The 17,765-nt window shown below is 47.4% G+C and overlaps 1 protein-coding gene across 3 annotated transcripts in view; it reads right to left on the reverse strand.

Moving 5' to 3' along the window:
- The window catches only part of LOC121271312 (GEM interacting protein), an 88,781-nt gene that overhangs the window by 70,116 nt on the left and 900 nt on the right, over positions 1 to 17,765 (reverse strand). For 2 of the 3 annotated variants that reach the window (XM_041177211.1, XM_041177210.1), the window contains one exon: positions 6,689 to 6,835. In XM_041177211.1, coding sequence (XP_041033145.1) covers positions 6,689 to 6,835 — 147 coding nt within the window. Of the gene's footprint in view, positions 1 to 3,762; positions 3,996 to 6,688; positions 6,836 to 17,765 lie in introns of those variants that run through there. The other variant, XM_041177212.1, reaches the window with a different exon arrangement.

The raw sequence follows: 17,765 nt of genomic DNA on the forward strand, positions 1-17,765 counted from the left end.
CTGGCAACGTGGAACAGTATCGGGGAGACTAGTCCACATTTCCCAAATATCAACAAGCAGAGAAAATATCCTTCCTAACCTCCAACCCATCATTTCTTTGCCTCAGACATTGACAGATGAACTTTGTTTAGAAAAAGTTTAATCTATGGAGGCCAATACCCCTTAGCCACATGCTTAAGGTACTGATCTGTTTCCATGGTTGAACAGCCTAATAATCCTCTTGATTACCAAGAGGGACCTATCGGGATGGTTTGCCTCTGTTGGAGCCTAGGGCGAACGCTCTTCCCCCATCCTGTTTCCTCCCCGCTTTCCTGAAGGCACCAACTCTTGGTTCGGTCAAAGAGATAGGTCTTAAGCAGCGGAGTTGAAAGAGAGAGGGAGAGAGTGTTTAGGGAGGGAATTCCAGAATGCAAGAGGCCAGAAATGGATGATAGTAGAGATCTCACAGGGTTGTATTGTCACATCATTGCAGAGTGAGCAACATGTTAAAGATATTCAATCCAGAGATGAACACATTTCTAGATATTAAAGATATAAAGGGATATGAAGATAGTGCAGGAAAATGGCATTAAGGTAGAGGATCAGCCATGATCTAGTTGAATCGCGGAGCAGGCTTGAGGGACTGAATGGCCTACACCTGCTCCTATTTCCTATGTTATTAAAAATTCCCCTTAAGAGCATGCACTTCCTGTCCACCAACCCTACTTCCTGTTGTCACAGCTTTTGGTCACATTGCTTTTGGTGTTTACCCTGAATTAGGAGCTTAGCATTTCTCATCAATCTTGCAAAGTCAACTGGCACAATATCACTGCAGGTTCTGAATACTAGGTAACTCTGCGGAGAGAGAGAGAGAGAGAGAACCAGAAATCTCCCAACCAGTCACCATGTATAGAAAAGCCTTGTATTCAGCAACTAACCTTGGGCAATTTATCTGTGTATGTTTAGCTTCACAAAGCATATGTGTGTAAATACACATACGTCTCTCCACTTCCCTCCCATTGGCTTGGCTTCCTCATATGTGTGTCTTGGTTGGGGAAGTTTCACAGAACTGCTGATTGACAAGGGGTTGCAATGCCTGATCAGGCCCAGATCTGGGAAAGGGCACTGGTTTCTACTGTCGAACAGCCTTTCGCTCCATGTTTAATTATTCACTGCCCCCACCACCTCACGAACCCAGCATGGACATTACAGTATGAACACTACAGACCTCTGTGGGCAAGAGCTGGAGCTGTCATTGTGCAAGAGGGTGACTGTGAATCAGCAACGGGACAGGAGGAACTTGATGGTTAAGATTTTGACCCAAGTTAACAGCTTCCTTCTTCAGTACGTCAAAACATGTCAAGAGTACAACAACAACTTGTATTTATATAGTACCCTTAAGGTAGTGAAACATCCCCAAGGCACTTCATAGAAATGTTATCAAACAAAATTTGACACCAAATTAGGAGATATTAGCACAGGTGATCAAAAGATTGGTCAGAGAGTTGTTTTTAAGTTCCTTAAAGGAGTGTTGGGTGAGCTATGCTATCCTCCATTTTCAACAACTTACACCTTCAACTGAGTAATATGTCCCAAGGCAATTCACAGGAGAATTATCAGAGAAAATTCAACCCAGGGCCTAAGGGGAGGTGATATTAGGACAGGGGTGACCAAAAGCTTTGTCAAAGAGGTGGATTTTAAGGAAAGGAGGAGGAGGAGGAGATAGGTGAAGAGGATTAAGGGAATGTCAAAGCTTAGGGCCTAGGCAGCAGGAGGCACGGCCACCCATGGCGAAGTGAAGCAAGTAGGGAATGTGCAAGAGGCCAGAGTTGGTGGAATGTCGAATTCTGGAAGGGTTGTAGGGTGTGTGACGTAGCAGAGAATGAACGAAGCAGTGAGACTACCAAAGGTTGAGTCAGCGAATTTCAGAAAGGAGGATGGAAGAAACATAATTTTGTTATAAACCCAGAACAATTGACTCTAAGGGGGAAAACGAGGAACCATTTGGTTTCAGTATCTGTGAACATTTGCTTTGTTCAGTGGGTAGCCCTCTTGCCTCTCAGTCAGAAGGTTGTAAGCTCGGCTCACATTCCACAGACCTCAGCACAAAATCAACACTGACACTCCCAGTGGGAGTTGGAGGTACCATCTTTCAAGTGAGGCATTAAACTGAGGCCCCGTCTGCTCTGTCAGGTTGATATAAAAGATCCCCTGACAATGTGTGTAGAAATAAGGAAGCTCCCTGCAGTATCCTGGCCTATATTTATCCCTCAATCAACATCACCAAAACAAACAAACCGGTCATTCATCTCTATGATTTGCCTCATCTATGTTACACAGTTGACTACATTTCAAAAGTACTTCATTGGCTGTAAAGCACTTTGGGGAGTCCTGAGGATGGGAAAGACGCTAGATAAAAGTACAAGTTCTCTCCGACTACGTTTGAAAGTCCTTGCTGTCAGTTTCCCTCACTGGTGCGATGTGCTGACCCTGTTGCTAGGATGATCTACACCACAGGACAACACACCACAGAAACAGACAGGTTTTTGCCTGTGATTGACTGGGTACTGAGATCCTACACTACCTTAGACTAGGGTCTGACCTCTAACTCTGTGAAGGAGACAGAGAGAGAGACCAAAGCTCAAAGGGGCCCAGCTCCCCTTGATGGTTCCTCATCTGCACATTGTCACAGGCCTAATGTGACTGGGGAAGGTGAGGGGAGACTCGACAATAAAGGGAGAAAAAGCCACAAATGAAGGGTGAAAAATCCGTTCAAGGATTAGACTCCCACTAAAATGATGACTGGTGGCTTAAAGAGTCACAGAACGAACACTATATTCAGCAGCTTGATGGGATGCCCTCCCCACTCCTCAACCCCTCCTCTCCAATCAATCCCAGTCTCTTCACCCCCCCCACCCCACCCCCCCCTCTCAAAAAACACTGGATCTCTTTCCCTCACCCCCTGGTCTCCCACCTGCACCCAACCCCAGTCTCCCACTCTCCCTCTCCCCTTCCTGGGGTTGCCAACCCTCCAGGATTGGCCTGGAGTCTCCAGGAATTGAAGACCAATCTCCAGGACACATCTGGCAGCAGCCTGGAGAAAATACACCCAGACATTCAAAAAGATTGTTCTTTTTCTCATTTTCTTTGAATATTTCTCTTTAACAGATATGAAAAATATTGAAAATAGTGAGGGGGCGGGGTGCATGGGAGAGGCTGTTTGACTAACAGTCAAGCATCATCCAATTGGATAGTGAGTCTTTTTGCTTTCCAATTGGCGTAGGAAGACACATGGATGAATATGTTGACAGACTAATAGCTGGAGTGTGGGGGAAGTCACGTGATGAAATCTCTGGGAATATATGTAATCACCGTTGGCAACCATACCCCTTCCACACCACCTCCCCCCAAATTTCCAATCCCTCCACCCAAGTAAAATCAGTGAGCACATTTGGTAAAAAAAAATCCTATTAATCAGCCTGTTGAAATGAGAGTTAAGACGTTGGATAACAAATGCCACAAAAAGAAGCAGGAACCCATGTTTGCCGCAAGCACCAATCTGCTTCGGAGCCCTATATTTTCACACACATCTTCTAGCAACACACAAATGTCACAGGATGTGGTCGGCACTGACCTAAATGGAGACTAGAGTCAAATGTCTGAAAAAAAAACTATCTAACCGGCTGCCATCATTTCACATCATAACCAACACATACCCATCTTCATCTAAAAGGCCCCGAGTTACAGGCACTTAGCTATTGGGAGTTGCTCTTACATACATACCGTTCTCCTCTGCATCATCCATGTCAACTGGTATTCCAAAGCCTCAGTCGCCAGCCACTGCAGCAGCTTCTCTGCTCTCTGTGCCTCTGCTCAGCAAAGGATCCGTATCAAGCAGAGAAAAAAAAGAGAAGTGGCGAGAGGCGTCTCGCAGGCCCTGCTTTGTTAATGTTCTTCCGTTGGCGATGGTGGGGGGGGCGGGGTTAGGGTTGGGGGCGAGGGGGTTTGATGTCCAGCAGTGAGCGACAGGTGTTTGCATGGGCAACTCTGGCCCACAACATACACCTGGCCACTCACACACAACCCGTCACAGGGCAGCCACTCCGTCTCATCTGGCTCTGTGACGTCAGCAAATCTGCAAAGCCGGTGCACTTCCTCCTTGCAAACGCCCGCGAGGTTTTACTCACTGCAGACTCCTGCCAGTAACGTCCCACACATATACAAATGGGGCGCCTGCAATCTGAAGAGTTTGGAGGACCGTGAACTCTTGTGCAATCTGGCTTTCCGGGAGATTGGAAAGCTTTGTGCTGGCGGTATTTCCCTTCTCCCAGCCCTTGCTGTTTGCATACATCCCCTGCATACCATGGCTGATCACCTGAGACCCTCCTGGCCTCTGTCTTGTTTTGGAATCCCTCCTTGGCCTTACCCCCTCCCTTTCTCTGTTACCTCCTCCAGCTCCACAACCCTCTGAGATCTCCCCAAATCTGGTCTCTTGCACATCCCCCATTTTCTGTGCTCCACCATTGAGGGAGCCATGTCTTCAGCTGCCTAGACCTAAAGCCCTAGAATTCCCTCCTGAAGTCTGTCCACTTCTCTTGCTGAAAAAGACATTTTGTCAAAGCTTTTCATCTTGCACTCATCAGGACAATTGCAAGAACACCAATGTCAGAAGAAGCAACAACTTTATACTGTATGAGATGAGAGTGCTGATTGGTTGGAAAGTGGACTCTGATTGATAGAGGCGTTGCCATGGGGAATGCACCAGTTACCATACCTAGTTTAAATTTGAAACAATTCTTAGCAGTTAACTGTCAGTCACCATTAACTGGTGCGTTCTCCATGGCAATGCCTCTGCCATTCAGAGTCCACTTTCCAACCAATTAGCACACTCTTCCCGTATTGTATAAAGTTGTTGCTTCCCCTGACATTGGTATTGTTGCAATTGCCCTGTTTGCTTTTGCGAAAGGTTGCAATTGCCTATTGCTTTTTTGACCCCTCCCATTAATTTGTCACAAAATGTCGGAGGCGGAAAGGAAGGTTGTTGAAAGTGAGCAGGTGACTGGAGGAGGGAGTTCGTGGGAGGGGAGCGTTGAAGAGGAATTTAAGATATCCCCTCCCCCTTCACTTGTCCTTGGGTCTTTAAATCTGGTTTTCCCGCCTCTCCCAGGAGATTTTGTCCCCTCGTTATGGATGGAACGTCTTAACGGGGAGAATGCCATGCTATCGTATTGTTAGTAATCCCGACGCCCACCCTAATGATCTGGGAGTGAGGGTTCAAATCCCACCACAGCAGCAGTAGATTTTTTTACAAATCTGGAATATAAAGCTAGTCTCAGTTTCATGGTCACCGTGACTATCATTGATTGTCGTAAAAAAAAAACCATCTGGTTTGCTAATGTCCCTTAGGGAAGGAAATCTGCTGTGTTTTCCTGGTTCTGGTCATTATGTGACTCCAGTCCCCACAGGCTGATTGGATTGCTCTACATAGTGCTGGCATGAACTTGATGGGCCAAATGACCTCCTTCTGTGCTATAATGACTCCAACATAACCCAATGTGGTTGACTCTTAGCTGTCTGCAGGAACACCCTAGCACCTTCTCAAAGATAGCTCAGAATGGACAATAAATCAGCAACACCCACATCCTGAAAAATGATCTGGGTTTTTTTTTTAAAAACTGTATCCAGTCAGTGTGCGTTTCTTCAGAAATATTTTTTGACAGGAAGAGAGAGAGTGAAAGAGAGAGGGGGGAAGGCAGTGCTGAACAGACATAAGGTTTCCTGGCAAGTTACTATTTACAGAAATGCTGCATGAAGCCACACTGAGCTGGCAGAGTCACAAGGCGTGAGCAACAAGGAAATGTCTATTAACCCATCACATGCACTCTGATATGTACATATCTGCGGCCATCTCCACTATCCCAAACTGGTATCCTTCTGTATCCTGTTAAGTCAGGAGTTTGGCTGCCTTCTTTGCAATAGCGCGCTCCGATACCAAATTCAGCTCGTCCGATATTGAAGCACTATATCAATGCAAGTCTTTCTTCCTCGATATTCCCTCACATGGTTTCTCCCCTTGTCGACAAGCAGCTGTTAGCTCTACTCTTGAAGTAAGGATTCACACACAGCCCGGCCCCGCCCCACTCCCCCTCCCCACCCCCCTCTCCCTCACCCCCCTCTACCACACACCCCTCCCCCGCGCCCCCCTGAAGTGGTCCTCCAGCTCCTCACCCAGGTGCCCTCCCTTCATAGTTCAACAGCATAAGGTTACTCGGCAGGGGAGGCACCGTAGGCTGGACCATTCCCGCCTCCAGCCGGGGTCCCCACTTACATGGGGCAGCTCACGAACTCGGAGGGGTGGGGACATCTGGAAGGAGAAAAGTGGGGAGAGGCCAAGGGAAGGAGGAAAGGGGGAGGGGAGGGGCAGGGAAGGAGAATTAGGACCTTCTGACACTGAGGCGAGGGTAATGCCGACAGACCAAGACGGAGATACAACGGAGAGATGAGCTGCCAGTGAACTGAGTTCCGTTCTCCATTTCGCCAGCGGACGATCGTGGTGGGGCCCTGAGGTGTCAACGTTCACTGGACGGTGATGGTGCCCCGGCAGCTCTCACGCTTTCAGCCCCAGGTGTAAAGCTCACCAACCCCCGCACCCCCCCCCCCCCCGCACCCCCACCCCCCACCCCCCGACCCCGGCAAGGAGATTTCTTACCGTTCACCATATTCGCCACGGTGGCGGCCGTCTCCAGGATGGAGTTGTTGGGATTCAGCGAGGGGTAGCGGCCAATGATGAGTTGCAGAGCCATCAGCATGGTGGCTAGCCTCTCCTGTACCAGCTCCTGATCGGCAGGGACATCGGCTGAAAGAGAAAGTCATGCACCTTGATCACTGGGGGGGAGGAGGAAACAGTACAGTGGGGCAAGGGCGGGGGGGGGGCACCTCAGCTGAATGGGCACCACATACACAGCGCAGTAAAACCAGATCCAATCCAATTCAACGGCACAGGCCGAGGTCCCTCCTGATGTGAATAGTTTGGGTTCCTGTTTTGAGGGTGGGAGTGGCTGGTTGGAGGAGGGCTATCTTCCCACTTACTCACCCCCAAATCCCACCCCCTTTAAAAAGTGGTTCAGCGGTTAACATTCCCTACCCACTGTGGTGATGAGCCAGAGTAGGGGAACCTCGATTCCATTCCCCAATCAGATCAGTTGGTCACAGCCGAGGCAGCTCCCGGAAACTCGATCTCCCGGAAACTCGATCTCCTGGAGAGTAAAGTGCCGGGACAGGCTGGTGCCCGGGTGTGAAGTGCCTCCGGGTAGAACAGACTCTCGGATGGAGAATGGGCACTCGGCTGAGGTAAGAAAAGCGTGAGCTGGACCCGCTCTCCCGGAAGACTTTGGGGAGGCAGGAAAGGAAATCCAGCCAGAGCTGATTCCAGGGGCCTGAGATTTTTTTTTAATTCTTTCATGGGATGTGGGGATCACTTCTTGCCCACCCCTAATTTCCCTTGAACTGAGTGGCATTGCTGTGGGTCTGGAGTCACATGTAGGCCAGACCGGGTAAGGATGGCAGATTTCCTTTTAGTTTTACCACAACTCCATGATAGTTGTCATGGTCGCCATTACTGACAGTAACTTTATATTCCAGATTTATGAATTGAATTTAAACTCCACCAGCTGCTATGGTGGGATTTGAACCCATGCCCCCTGGGCCTCTGGGTTACTAGTCCAGTGACATTACCACTCCACCCTACGTGGCAATGTATTTATTCAGGGTAACAAGGAGAATATAAACAATATGACAGGTGGAGATTTTCAGGGTCCCATTTCCCCTCCAGTTCTCGAATCCACTGGGCAGTTTGGGGAACAGAGCAGTTCAGGCCCCAGCCCAGGCCCCACACTGTCCTACTCTGGTACAGGGACTAAATATTATGAGGAGGCCCCAGAGCAGCTTCACTTTTCAATCACATCGCCCTGCAGTAACAGAGCATTAATAGGGTGGCACAACTGGAGCAGGGGCAAAGTAGACCTGCTCACCATAGTGTCTCTTCAGTGCGGCTTCACTCAGATATCGCCCGTTTCCCAGCTGCTGCATGATGGCCACAGTGGGGCAATAAAACATTCATGTAGCGCCTTTAACATAGTATAACATCCCAAGGCACATCAGGAGCGTTCTCAGGTAACAAGCCACATAAGCATGCCTTAGGAGAGGTGACCGAAAGCTTGGTCCGAAAGGTAGGTTTTAAGAAGCGTCCTAAAGAAAGAGAGCGCACGGAGAGGTCTAAGGAGCGTTTAGGGCACAGGCAGCTCAAGGCAAGGCCGCCAACAGTAGAGCAATAGTAGCTGGGGGATGCTAAAGGGGTCAGTGCTGGAGGAACACACAGATCTCAGAGGGCTGTGTGGCTAAAGGAGGTGACAGACAGGGAGGGGGTGATAGGGCCTATGGAAGGATATGAACACAAGGTAGAGAATTTTACAACCGAGGTGCTGCTTAAGCGAGTTCAGCAGGCACAGGGGGTGATCGGTGAATGGGACTTGGTGCGAGTTAGAATGCCAGCAGCAATATTTTCGATGAGCTGAAGCTTGTGGAGTTTGGAATATGGAAAGTGGCCAGGAGAACACTGGAATAGTCGCATCGGGGTGTTAAAAAAAAGGCGGAAAAATAAATAAGAGTCAATCCTGTCACTTGCCTGCATTCTGGCCTTAACCTGTGTTTATAGAACACTCACAGGTGTACAGTTAATGTGAAAGGCCATTGATATGTGAGACGTGGTTGAGGGAGAGGCAGGATTGGCAGCTCAACATTCTGGGATATAGAATCTTCAGCCAAGACAGGGGAGGGGGTAAAAGAGGAGGAGGCATTGCATTATTAGTTAAGGAATCAGTTACTGCAGTAAGGAGAGATGATATCTTGGAGGGGGCATCGAATGAAGCTTTGTGGGTAGAGCTTAGGAATAAAAAAGGGGTAGCCACATTGTTAGGTGTTTATTATAGACCCCCAGATAGTCAGTGGGAAATTGAGGAGCAAATATGTGCACAATTTGCGGAGGTGTGTAAAACAATAACAATAAGGTAATTATATTAGGTGATTTCAACTTTCCCAACATTAATTGAGATAGATATAGTGTTAAGGGCTTGGATGGAGTGGATTTCTTGAAATGTGTACAGGACAACTTTTTAGGTCAATATGTAGAGGGTCCAACAGGGGACAGCTGGACCTAATTCTGGGGAATGAAGTCGGACAGGTGGCTGAGGTGGTGGTGGGGGAGCATTTTAGTGATAGCGACCACAACATGGTACAGTTTAAGTATGTTATGGACAAAGAAATAGACAAGTTGCAAAAAAATGTTTTGGATTTGGGGGGAGTGGATTTTAGTAAAATAAGGCATGATTTGGCCAAGGTAGACTGGGAACAGCTACTTGTGGGGAAACCTACAGAAGAGCAGTGGGGGTGTTCAAAAAGGAAATGGGGAGGGTACAGGCTCAAAATGTTCCCTCTAGGGTGATAACAAGCCCAAAGAACCATGGATGACCAGAGATATTCAGGATACGATGAGAAGGAAAAGAGAGGCTTTTAGTAGGTATGAGGGGAGCAAATCAGCAGAGGCATTAGTGGAGTACAGACAGTGCAGGGTGGAAGCTTAAGAAAGCAATTAGGAGAACAAAGAGGGGATATGAGAAAGCTCTGGCTGGTTAAAAACAGGGAAAATCCCAAGGTATTCTATAAGTATATCAATGGGAAGAGGATAACCAGGGAAAGAGTAGGGCCCATTAGGGACCAAGGGGGCAATCTATGGGTGGAGCCAGAGGACATTAGTAGAGTGTTGAACTTCACATCTGTCTTCACCCAAGAGAACGAGGATGAAGGCATCGAACTCGGGGAGAGGGACTGCGAGGTTCTTGAGCAAACTGATATAGGGAGTGACAAGGTATTGAGGGTGTTGGCAGGCTTAAAAGTGGACAAATCTCCAGGTCCGGATGATTTGTGTCCCCGACTGCTGAGGGAGGCAAGGGAGGAGATCACAGGGGCTCTGACCCAAATTTTTAAATCCTCTCTGGCCATGGGGGAGGTGCCAGAGGACTGGAGAACAGCTCATGTGGTTCTGCTATTTAAGAAGGGTTGTAGAGATAAGCCAGAGAACTACAGGCCAGTGAGTCTCACGTCAGTGGTAAGGAAACTATTGGAGAAAATTCTAAAGGAGAGTGTCTATCTCCACTTGATCAGGGATAGTCAGCATGGCTTTGTCAGAGGGAGGTCATGCCTAACAAATCTGATTGAATTTTTTGAGGTGGTGACCAGGTGTGTAGATGAGGGTAGTGCAGGTTATGTAGTTTATATGGATTTCAGCAAAGCCTTTGAAAAGGTCCCAGGTAGGAGACTTATAAAGAAGGCAAATGCACATGGGATGCAGGATAATTTGATAAGGGGGATTGAAAATGAGCTTAGTTGTAGGAGACAGAGGGTGATGATAGAAGGATGCTTTAGTGACTGGAAGCCAGTGTCCAGGGGATCTGTGCTGGGTCCCCTATTATTCGCCATTTATATAAACGACATAGATGACTATGTGGGGGGTAGGATAAGTAAGTTTGCAGATGACACAAAGATTGGCCGGGTGGTTAACAGTGAGGTTGAGTGTTTGGGCTACAGGAAGATATAGACGGGATGGTCAAATGGGCAGGTAATTGGCAGATGGAATTTAACCCTGAAAAGTGTGAGGTGAAACACTTTGGAAGGAGTAATTTGACAAGGAAGTATTCAGTGCACAGCATGACACTAGGAAGTTCTGAGGAACAAAGGGACCTTGGCATGTGTGTTCATAGATCTCTGAAGGTGGAGGGACATGTTAGTGGGGTGGTGAAAAAGACATATGGGACACTTGCCTTTATCAATCAAGGCATGGATTACAAAAGTAGGGAGATCATGTTGGAGTTGTATAGAACCTTGGTGAGGGCACAGCTGGAGTACTGTGTGCAGTTCTGGCTACCACATTATAGGAAGGATGTGATTGCACTGGAGGGAGTGCAGAGGAGATTCACCAGGATGTTGCCTGGGATGAAACATTTAAGTTATGAAGAGAGGTTGGATAGACTTGGGTTGTTTTCGTTAGAGCAGAGAAGACTAAGGGGCGACCTGATCGAGGTGTACAAGATTATGAGGGGCATGGACAGGGTGGGTAGGGAGCAGCTGTTCCCCTTAGTTGAAGGGTCAGTCACAAGGGGGCATAAGTTCAAGGTGAGGGGCAGGAGGTTTAGGGGGGATGTGAGGAAAAACTTTTTTACCCAGAGGGTGGTGACAGTCTGGAATGTGCTGCCTGGGAGGGTGGTGGAGGCGGGTTGCCTCACATCCTTTAAAAAGTACCTGGATGAACACTTGTCACATCATAACATTCAAGGCTATGGGCCAAGTGCTGGTAAATGGGATTAGGTAGGTAGGTCAGGTGTTTCTCACATGTCAGTGCAGGCTCGATGGGCCGAAGGATCTCTTCTGCACTGTGTGATTCTGTGATATACCAATTTCTGGTTCATTTAAGTGAAAAGAAGCACCATTTGTGATATCAACCTTTCAATGTTGATTGGCCTTAGTCCGCTTAAATTAAAGAATTTCAAGACATTTGGTTGTGATATGATGGTTCAAAAATTATTCTAACTAGGAAATTTCAGTTCCATTTTACATACAATGGTACAAAGAGTAGTGGTGGATTAGGTCTGTCACTGTATAACACTGGGGTACAGTACTGGTGAGGTCAGGACTGTCACTGAATAACACTGGGGTATAGTACAGGTGGATACAGGTCTGTCACTGTATAACACTGGGTACAGTACTGGTGGATACAGGTCAGTCACTGTATAACACTGGGGCATAGTACTGCTGGATACAGGTCTGTCACTGTATAACACTGGGTACAGTACTGGTGGATACAGGTCAGTTACTGTATAACACTGGGGTACAGTACTGGTGGATACAGGTCAGTCACTGTATAACACTGGGGTACAGTACTGGTGGATACAGGTCAGTCACTGTATAACACTGGGTACAGTACTGGTGGATACAGGTCAGTCACTGTATAACACTGGGTACAGTACTGGTGGATACAGGTCAGTCACTGTATAACACTGGGGTACAGTACTGGTGGATACAGGTCAGTCACTGTATAACACTGGGGTACAGTACTGGTGGATACAGGTCTGTGGATACAGGTCTGTCACTGTATAACACCGGGGTATAGTACTGGTGGATACAGGTCAGTCACTGTATAACACTGGGGTATAGTACTGGTGGATACAGGTCAGTCACTGTATAACACTGGGGTATAGTACTGGTGGATACAGGTCAGTCACTGTATAACACTGGGGTACAGTACTGGTGGATACAGGTCAGTCACTGTATAACACTGGGGTACAGTACTGGTGGATACAGGTCTGTGGATACAGGTCTGTCACTGTATAACACCGGGGTATAGTACTGGTGGATACAGGTCAGTCACTGTATAACAATGGGGTACAGTACTGGTGGATACAGGTCAGTCACTGTATAACACCGGGGTACAGTACTGGTGGATACAGGTCTGTCACAGTATAATACTGGGTACAGTACTGGTGGATACAGGTTTGTAACTGTATAACACAGGGGTATTGGTGAGTATAGGTCTGTAACTGTATAACACTGGGGTACAGTACTGGTGGATACAGGTCAGTCACTGTATAACACTGGGGTACAGTACTGGTGGATACAGGTCTGTCACAGTATAACACTGGGTACAGAACTGGTGGCTACAGGTCTGTAACTGTATAACACAGGGGTATTGGTGAGTATAGGTCTGTAACTGTATAACACTGGGGTACAGTACTGGTGGATACAGGTCAGTCACTGTATAACACTGGGTACAGTACTGGTGGATACAGGTCAGTCACTGTATAACACTGGGGTACAGTACTGGTGGGGATGGGTCTGTCACTGTATAACACTGGGGTACAGTACTGGTGGGGATGGGTCAGTCACTGTATAACACTGGGTACAGTACTGGTGGATACAGGTCAGTCACTGTATAACACTGGGGTACAGTACTGGTGAATACAGGTCTGTCACTGTATAACACTGGGTACAGTACTGGTGGCTACAGGTCAGTCACTGTATAACACTGGGGTACAGTACTGGTGGGGAGAGGTCTGTCACTGTATAACACTGGGGTACAGTACTGGTGGGGATGGGTCTGTCACTGTATAACACTGGGTACAGTACTGGTGGATACAGGTCAGTCACTGTATAACACTGGGGTACAGTACTGGTGGGTACAGGTTTGTCAATACATAACACTGGAGTGCAGTGCAGGTGGATGCAGGTCTGTCACTGTATAACAATGGGTACAGTACTGGTGGGATCAGGTCTGTCACTATATAACACTGGGGCACAGTACTGGTGGGGTCAGGTCTGTCACTGTATAACACTGGGTACAGTACTGGTAGGTGTAGGTCTGTCACTGTATAGCACTGAGGTACAGTGCTAGTGGGTACAGGTCTGTCAATAGATAATACTGGCTTACAGTACTGGTGGATACAGGTCTTCCACTGTATAACACTGCGGTACAGTACTGGTGGGTAATGGTCTGTCACTGTATAACACAGGTGTTCAGTACTGGTGGATATGGGTCAGTCACAGTGTAATGCTGAGGTACAGAACTGGTGGATACAAGTCTATCACTGTATAACACTGGGGTACAGTACTGGCGGGTCTAGGTCTGTCAATGTATAACACTGGGGTACAGTACTGGTGGGTACAGGTCAGCTATTTTATAATGCTGGAGTACAGTACTAGTGGCTATAGTTCTGTTACTGTATAACACTGGGGTACAGTACTGGTGAGGGCAAGACTCTCACTGTATAACACTGGGATACTGTACTGGTAGGTGTAGGTCTGTTACTGTATAACACAGGGGTACAGTACTAGTGGGGACAGGTCTGTCACTGTATAAAACTGGGGTTCTGGTGGGTACAAGTCTGCCACTGTATAACACTGGGGTACAGTACTGGTGTGGTCATGCCAGTCACTATAAAATTAGAGTACAGTACTGGTGGGCACAGGTCTTCCACTGTATAACACAGGGGTACAGTGCTGGTGGGAACAGGTATGTCAATGTAGAACATGGGGTATAGTACTGGTGGATATAGGTCAGTGACTGTGTAACACTGGGGTACAGTACTGGTGAGGTCAGGTCTGTCATTGTATAACACTGGGATACTGTACTGGTAGGTATAGGTCTGTCACTGTGTAATGCTAGGGTACAGTAATGATGGGTACAGGTCTGTCACTGTATAACACGGGGGTACAGTACTGCTGGCTATAATTCTGTAACTATAACACTGGGGTATAGTACTGGTGGATACAGGTCAACTATTGTATGACACTGGGGTACAGTATTGCTGGAGTCAGGTCTGTCACTGTACAACACTAGGGTACAGTACTGATGGGTACAGGTCTGTCAATGTATAATACTGGGGTACAGTGGTGGATACAGGTCAGTCAATGTATAACACTAGGGTACAGTACTGATGGGTACAGGTCTGTCAATGTATAACACTGGGGTACAGTACTGATGGGTACAGGTCTGTCAATGTATAACACTGGGGTACAGTACTGATGGGTACAGGTCTGTCAATGTATAACACTGGGGTACAGGTCTGTCACTGTATAACACAGGGTCACAGTACTGGTGGATACAGGTCAGCTATTGTATAATACTGGAGAACAGTACTGATGGGGTCAGGTCTGTCACTATATAACACTGGGTACGGTACTGGGTCAAGGTCTGTCAATGTACAACACTGGGGTACAGTGCTGGTGGGTACAGGTCTGTCAATGTATAACACTGGGGTACAGGTCTGTCACTGTATAACACAGGGTCACAGTACTGGTGGATACAGGTTGGTTATTGTATAATACTGGAGAACAGTACTGGTAGGGTCAGGTCTGTCACTATATAACACTGGGATACAGAACTGGTGGGGACAGATCTGTCACTGTATAACACTGGGGTACAGTACTGGTGGATATAGGTCTGCCACTTATAACACTGGGGTACTGTACTGGTGGGGTCAGGTCTGTCACTGTATAACACTGGGGTACATTACTGGAGGAAGTTCCTCAGTCACTGTATAACACTGGGGTACATTACTGGGGGATACCGGTCAGTTATTGTATAACACTTGGGTACAGTACTGGTGGGTCTAGGCCCATCATTGTATAACACTGGGGTACTGGTGGGTATAAGTCTGTCACTGTATAACACTGGGGTACAGTACTGGTGGATATAGGTCTGTCATTGTAAACACGGGCACAGTACTGGTCAGTACAGGTCTGTCACTGTATAACACTGGGGTACAGTACTGGTGGGGTCAGGTATGTCACTGTATAACACTGGGATACAGTACTGGTGGATATAGGTCAGCCACTGTATAACACTGGGGTACAGTACTGGTGGGGTCAGGTCTGTCACTGTATAACACTGGGGTACAGTACTGGTGGATATAGGTCTGCCACTTATAACACTGGGGTACTGTACTAGTGGGGTCAGGTCTGTCACTGTATAACACTGGGGTACAGTACTGATGGGGTCAGGTATGTCACTGTATAACACTGGGTACAGTACTGGGTCAAGGTCTGTCAATGTACAACATTGGGGTACAGTGCTGGGGGTACAGGTCTGTCAATATTTAAGACTGGGTACAGCACTAGTGGGTAAAGGTCTGTTATAGAATCACAGAAGCACAGAATCACACTGTGCAAAAGAGGCCCTTCAGCCCATTGAGTCTGCACTGACACGTGAGAAACACTTGACCTACCTACCTAATCCCATTAACCAGCACTTGGCCCAAAGCCTTGAATGTTATGACGTGCCAAGTGCTCATCCAGGTACTTTTTAAGAGGATGTGAGGCAACCCGCCTCCACCACTGTCAATGTATAACACTGGGGTACCTTACTGGGGGACACTCCTCAGTCACTGTATAACACTGGGGTACATTACTGGGGGATACAGGTCAGTTATTGTATAACACTCGGGTACAGTACTGGTGGGTCTAGGCCCATCATTGTATAACACTGGGGTACTGGTGGGTACAAGTCTGTCACTGTATAACACTGGAGTACAGTACTGGTGGATATAGGTCTGTCACTGTATAACAATGGGGTATAATACTGGTGGATATCAGTCAGTCACCGTGTAATGATGGGGTACAGTACTGGTGGGGTCAGGCCAGTCACTATATAACACTGGGGTACAGTACTGGCAAGTATAGTTCTATCAGAATGTAACTGTGGGATACAAGTCAGTCACTGTATAAAACTTGTATACAGTATTTGTAGGTACAGGTCTGTCACTGTATAATACTAGAGTACAGCGCTGGCAGGTACAGATCTGTCAACGTATAACACTGGGATATGGTACTGGTGGGGCCAGGTCTGTCACTGCATACCACTAAAGTGCAGTACTGGTGGGTAAAGTCTGTCACTGTATAACACTGGCGTACAGTACTGGTGGACACAGGTCTGTCCCTGCATAAGACTAGGGTACATTACTGGTGGGGTCAGGTCTGTCACTGTATCACACTGGGGTACAGTTCTAGTCGGTATGGGTCAGTCACTATATATGGCTGGGGTAAAATACTGCTGGGAATTGGTCAGTCACTGTATAACACTGGGGTACTGTACTGGTGTGTAAGGGTCCATCACTTTATAACCCTGGGATAGAATACTGATAGGTATAATTCTGTCAGATCTTAATTGTGAGGTGCAAGTCAGTCACTGTATAACTCCTGTAAGCAGTACTTGTACGTACAGGTCCATCATTGTACCACACTGGGGAACAATACTGGGGACACAGGTCTGTTACTGTAAAACACTGGGGTACAGTACTGGTGGATATAGGTCTGTCATTGTAAACACAGGCACAGTACTGGTAAGTACAGGTCTGTCACTGTGTGACATTGGAGTACAGTACTGGTGGGGTCAGGTATGTCACTGTATAACAGTGGGGTACAGTACTGGTGGGTATGGGTCAGTCACTATATAACACTGGGGTATAATACTGGTGGGGTCAGGTATGTCACTGTATAACCCTGGGGTACAGTACTGGTGGATATAGGTATGTCACTGTACAACACTGGGATATAGTACTGGTGGATATAGGTCTGTCACTGTATAACACTGGGGTACAGTACTGGTGGATATAGGTCAGCCACTGTATAACACTGGGGTTCAGTACTGGTGGGGTCAGGTCTGCCACTGTATAACACTGGGATACAGTACTGGTGGGTATGGGTCAGTCACTGTATAACACTGGGTTCGGTACTGGTGGGTATGGGTCAGTCACTGTATAACACTGGGGTTCGGTACTGGTGGGGTCAGATATGTCACTGTATAACACTGGGGTTTGGTACTGGTGGGGTCAGATATGTCACTGTATAACACTGGGATACAGTACTGGTGGATATAGGTCAGCCACTGTATAACACTGGGGTTCGGTACTGGTGGGTATGGGTCAGTCATTACATAACACTGGGGTATAGCACTGCCACTGTCAAACTCTGGGGTACAGTACTGGCAATGACAGGTCTGTCACTGTATAACACTGGGGTACAATTTGATCACAAAATAATCATTAATACTCCATGTCACAACCTAGATTTGGAAGAACAGAATCTATCACTGATCTGCCGGATGTTCTTCACAGTTGTATGGACACCAGAGAAAAGTTAACCTTCATCGAAACTGCTGCGGCAAAGCCGATTGATAGCTCGCG

This window comes from Carcharodon carcharias, chromosome 30 (assembly GCF_017639515.1).
Source record: "Carcharodon carcharias isolate sCarCar2 chromosome 30, sCarCar2.pri, whole genome shotgun sequence".
NCBI lineage: Eukaryota > Metazoa > Chordata > Chondrichthyes > Lamniformes > Lamnidae > Carcharodon > Carcharodon carcharias.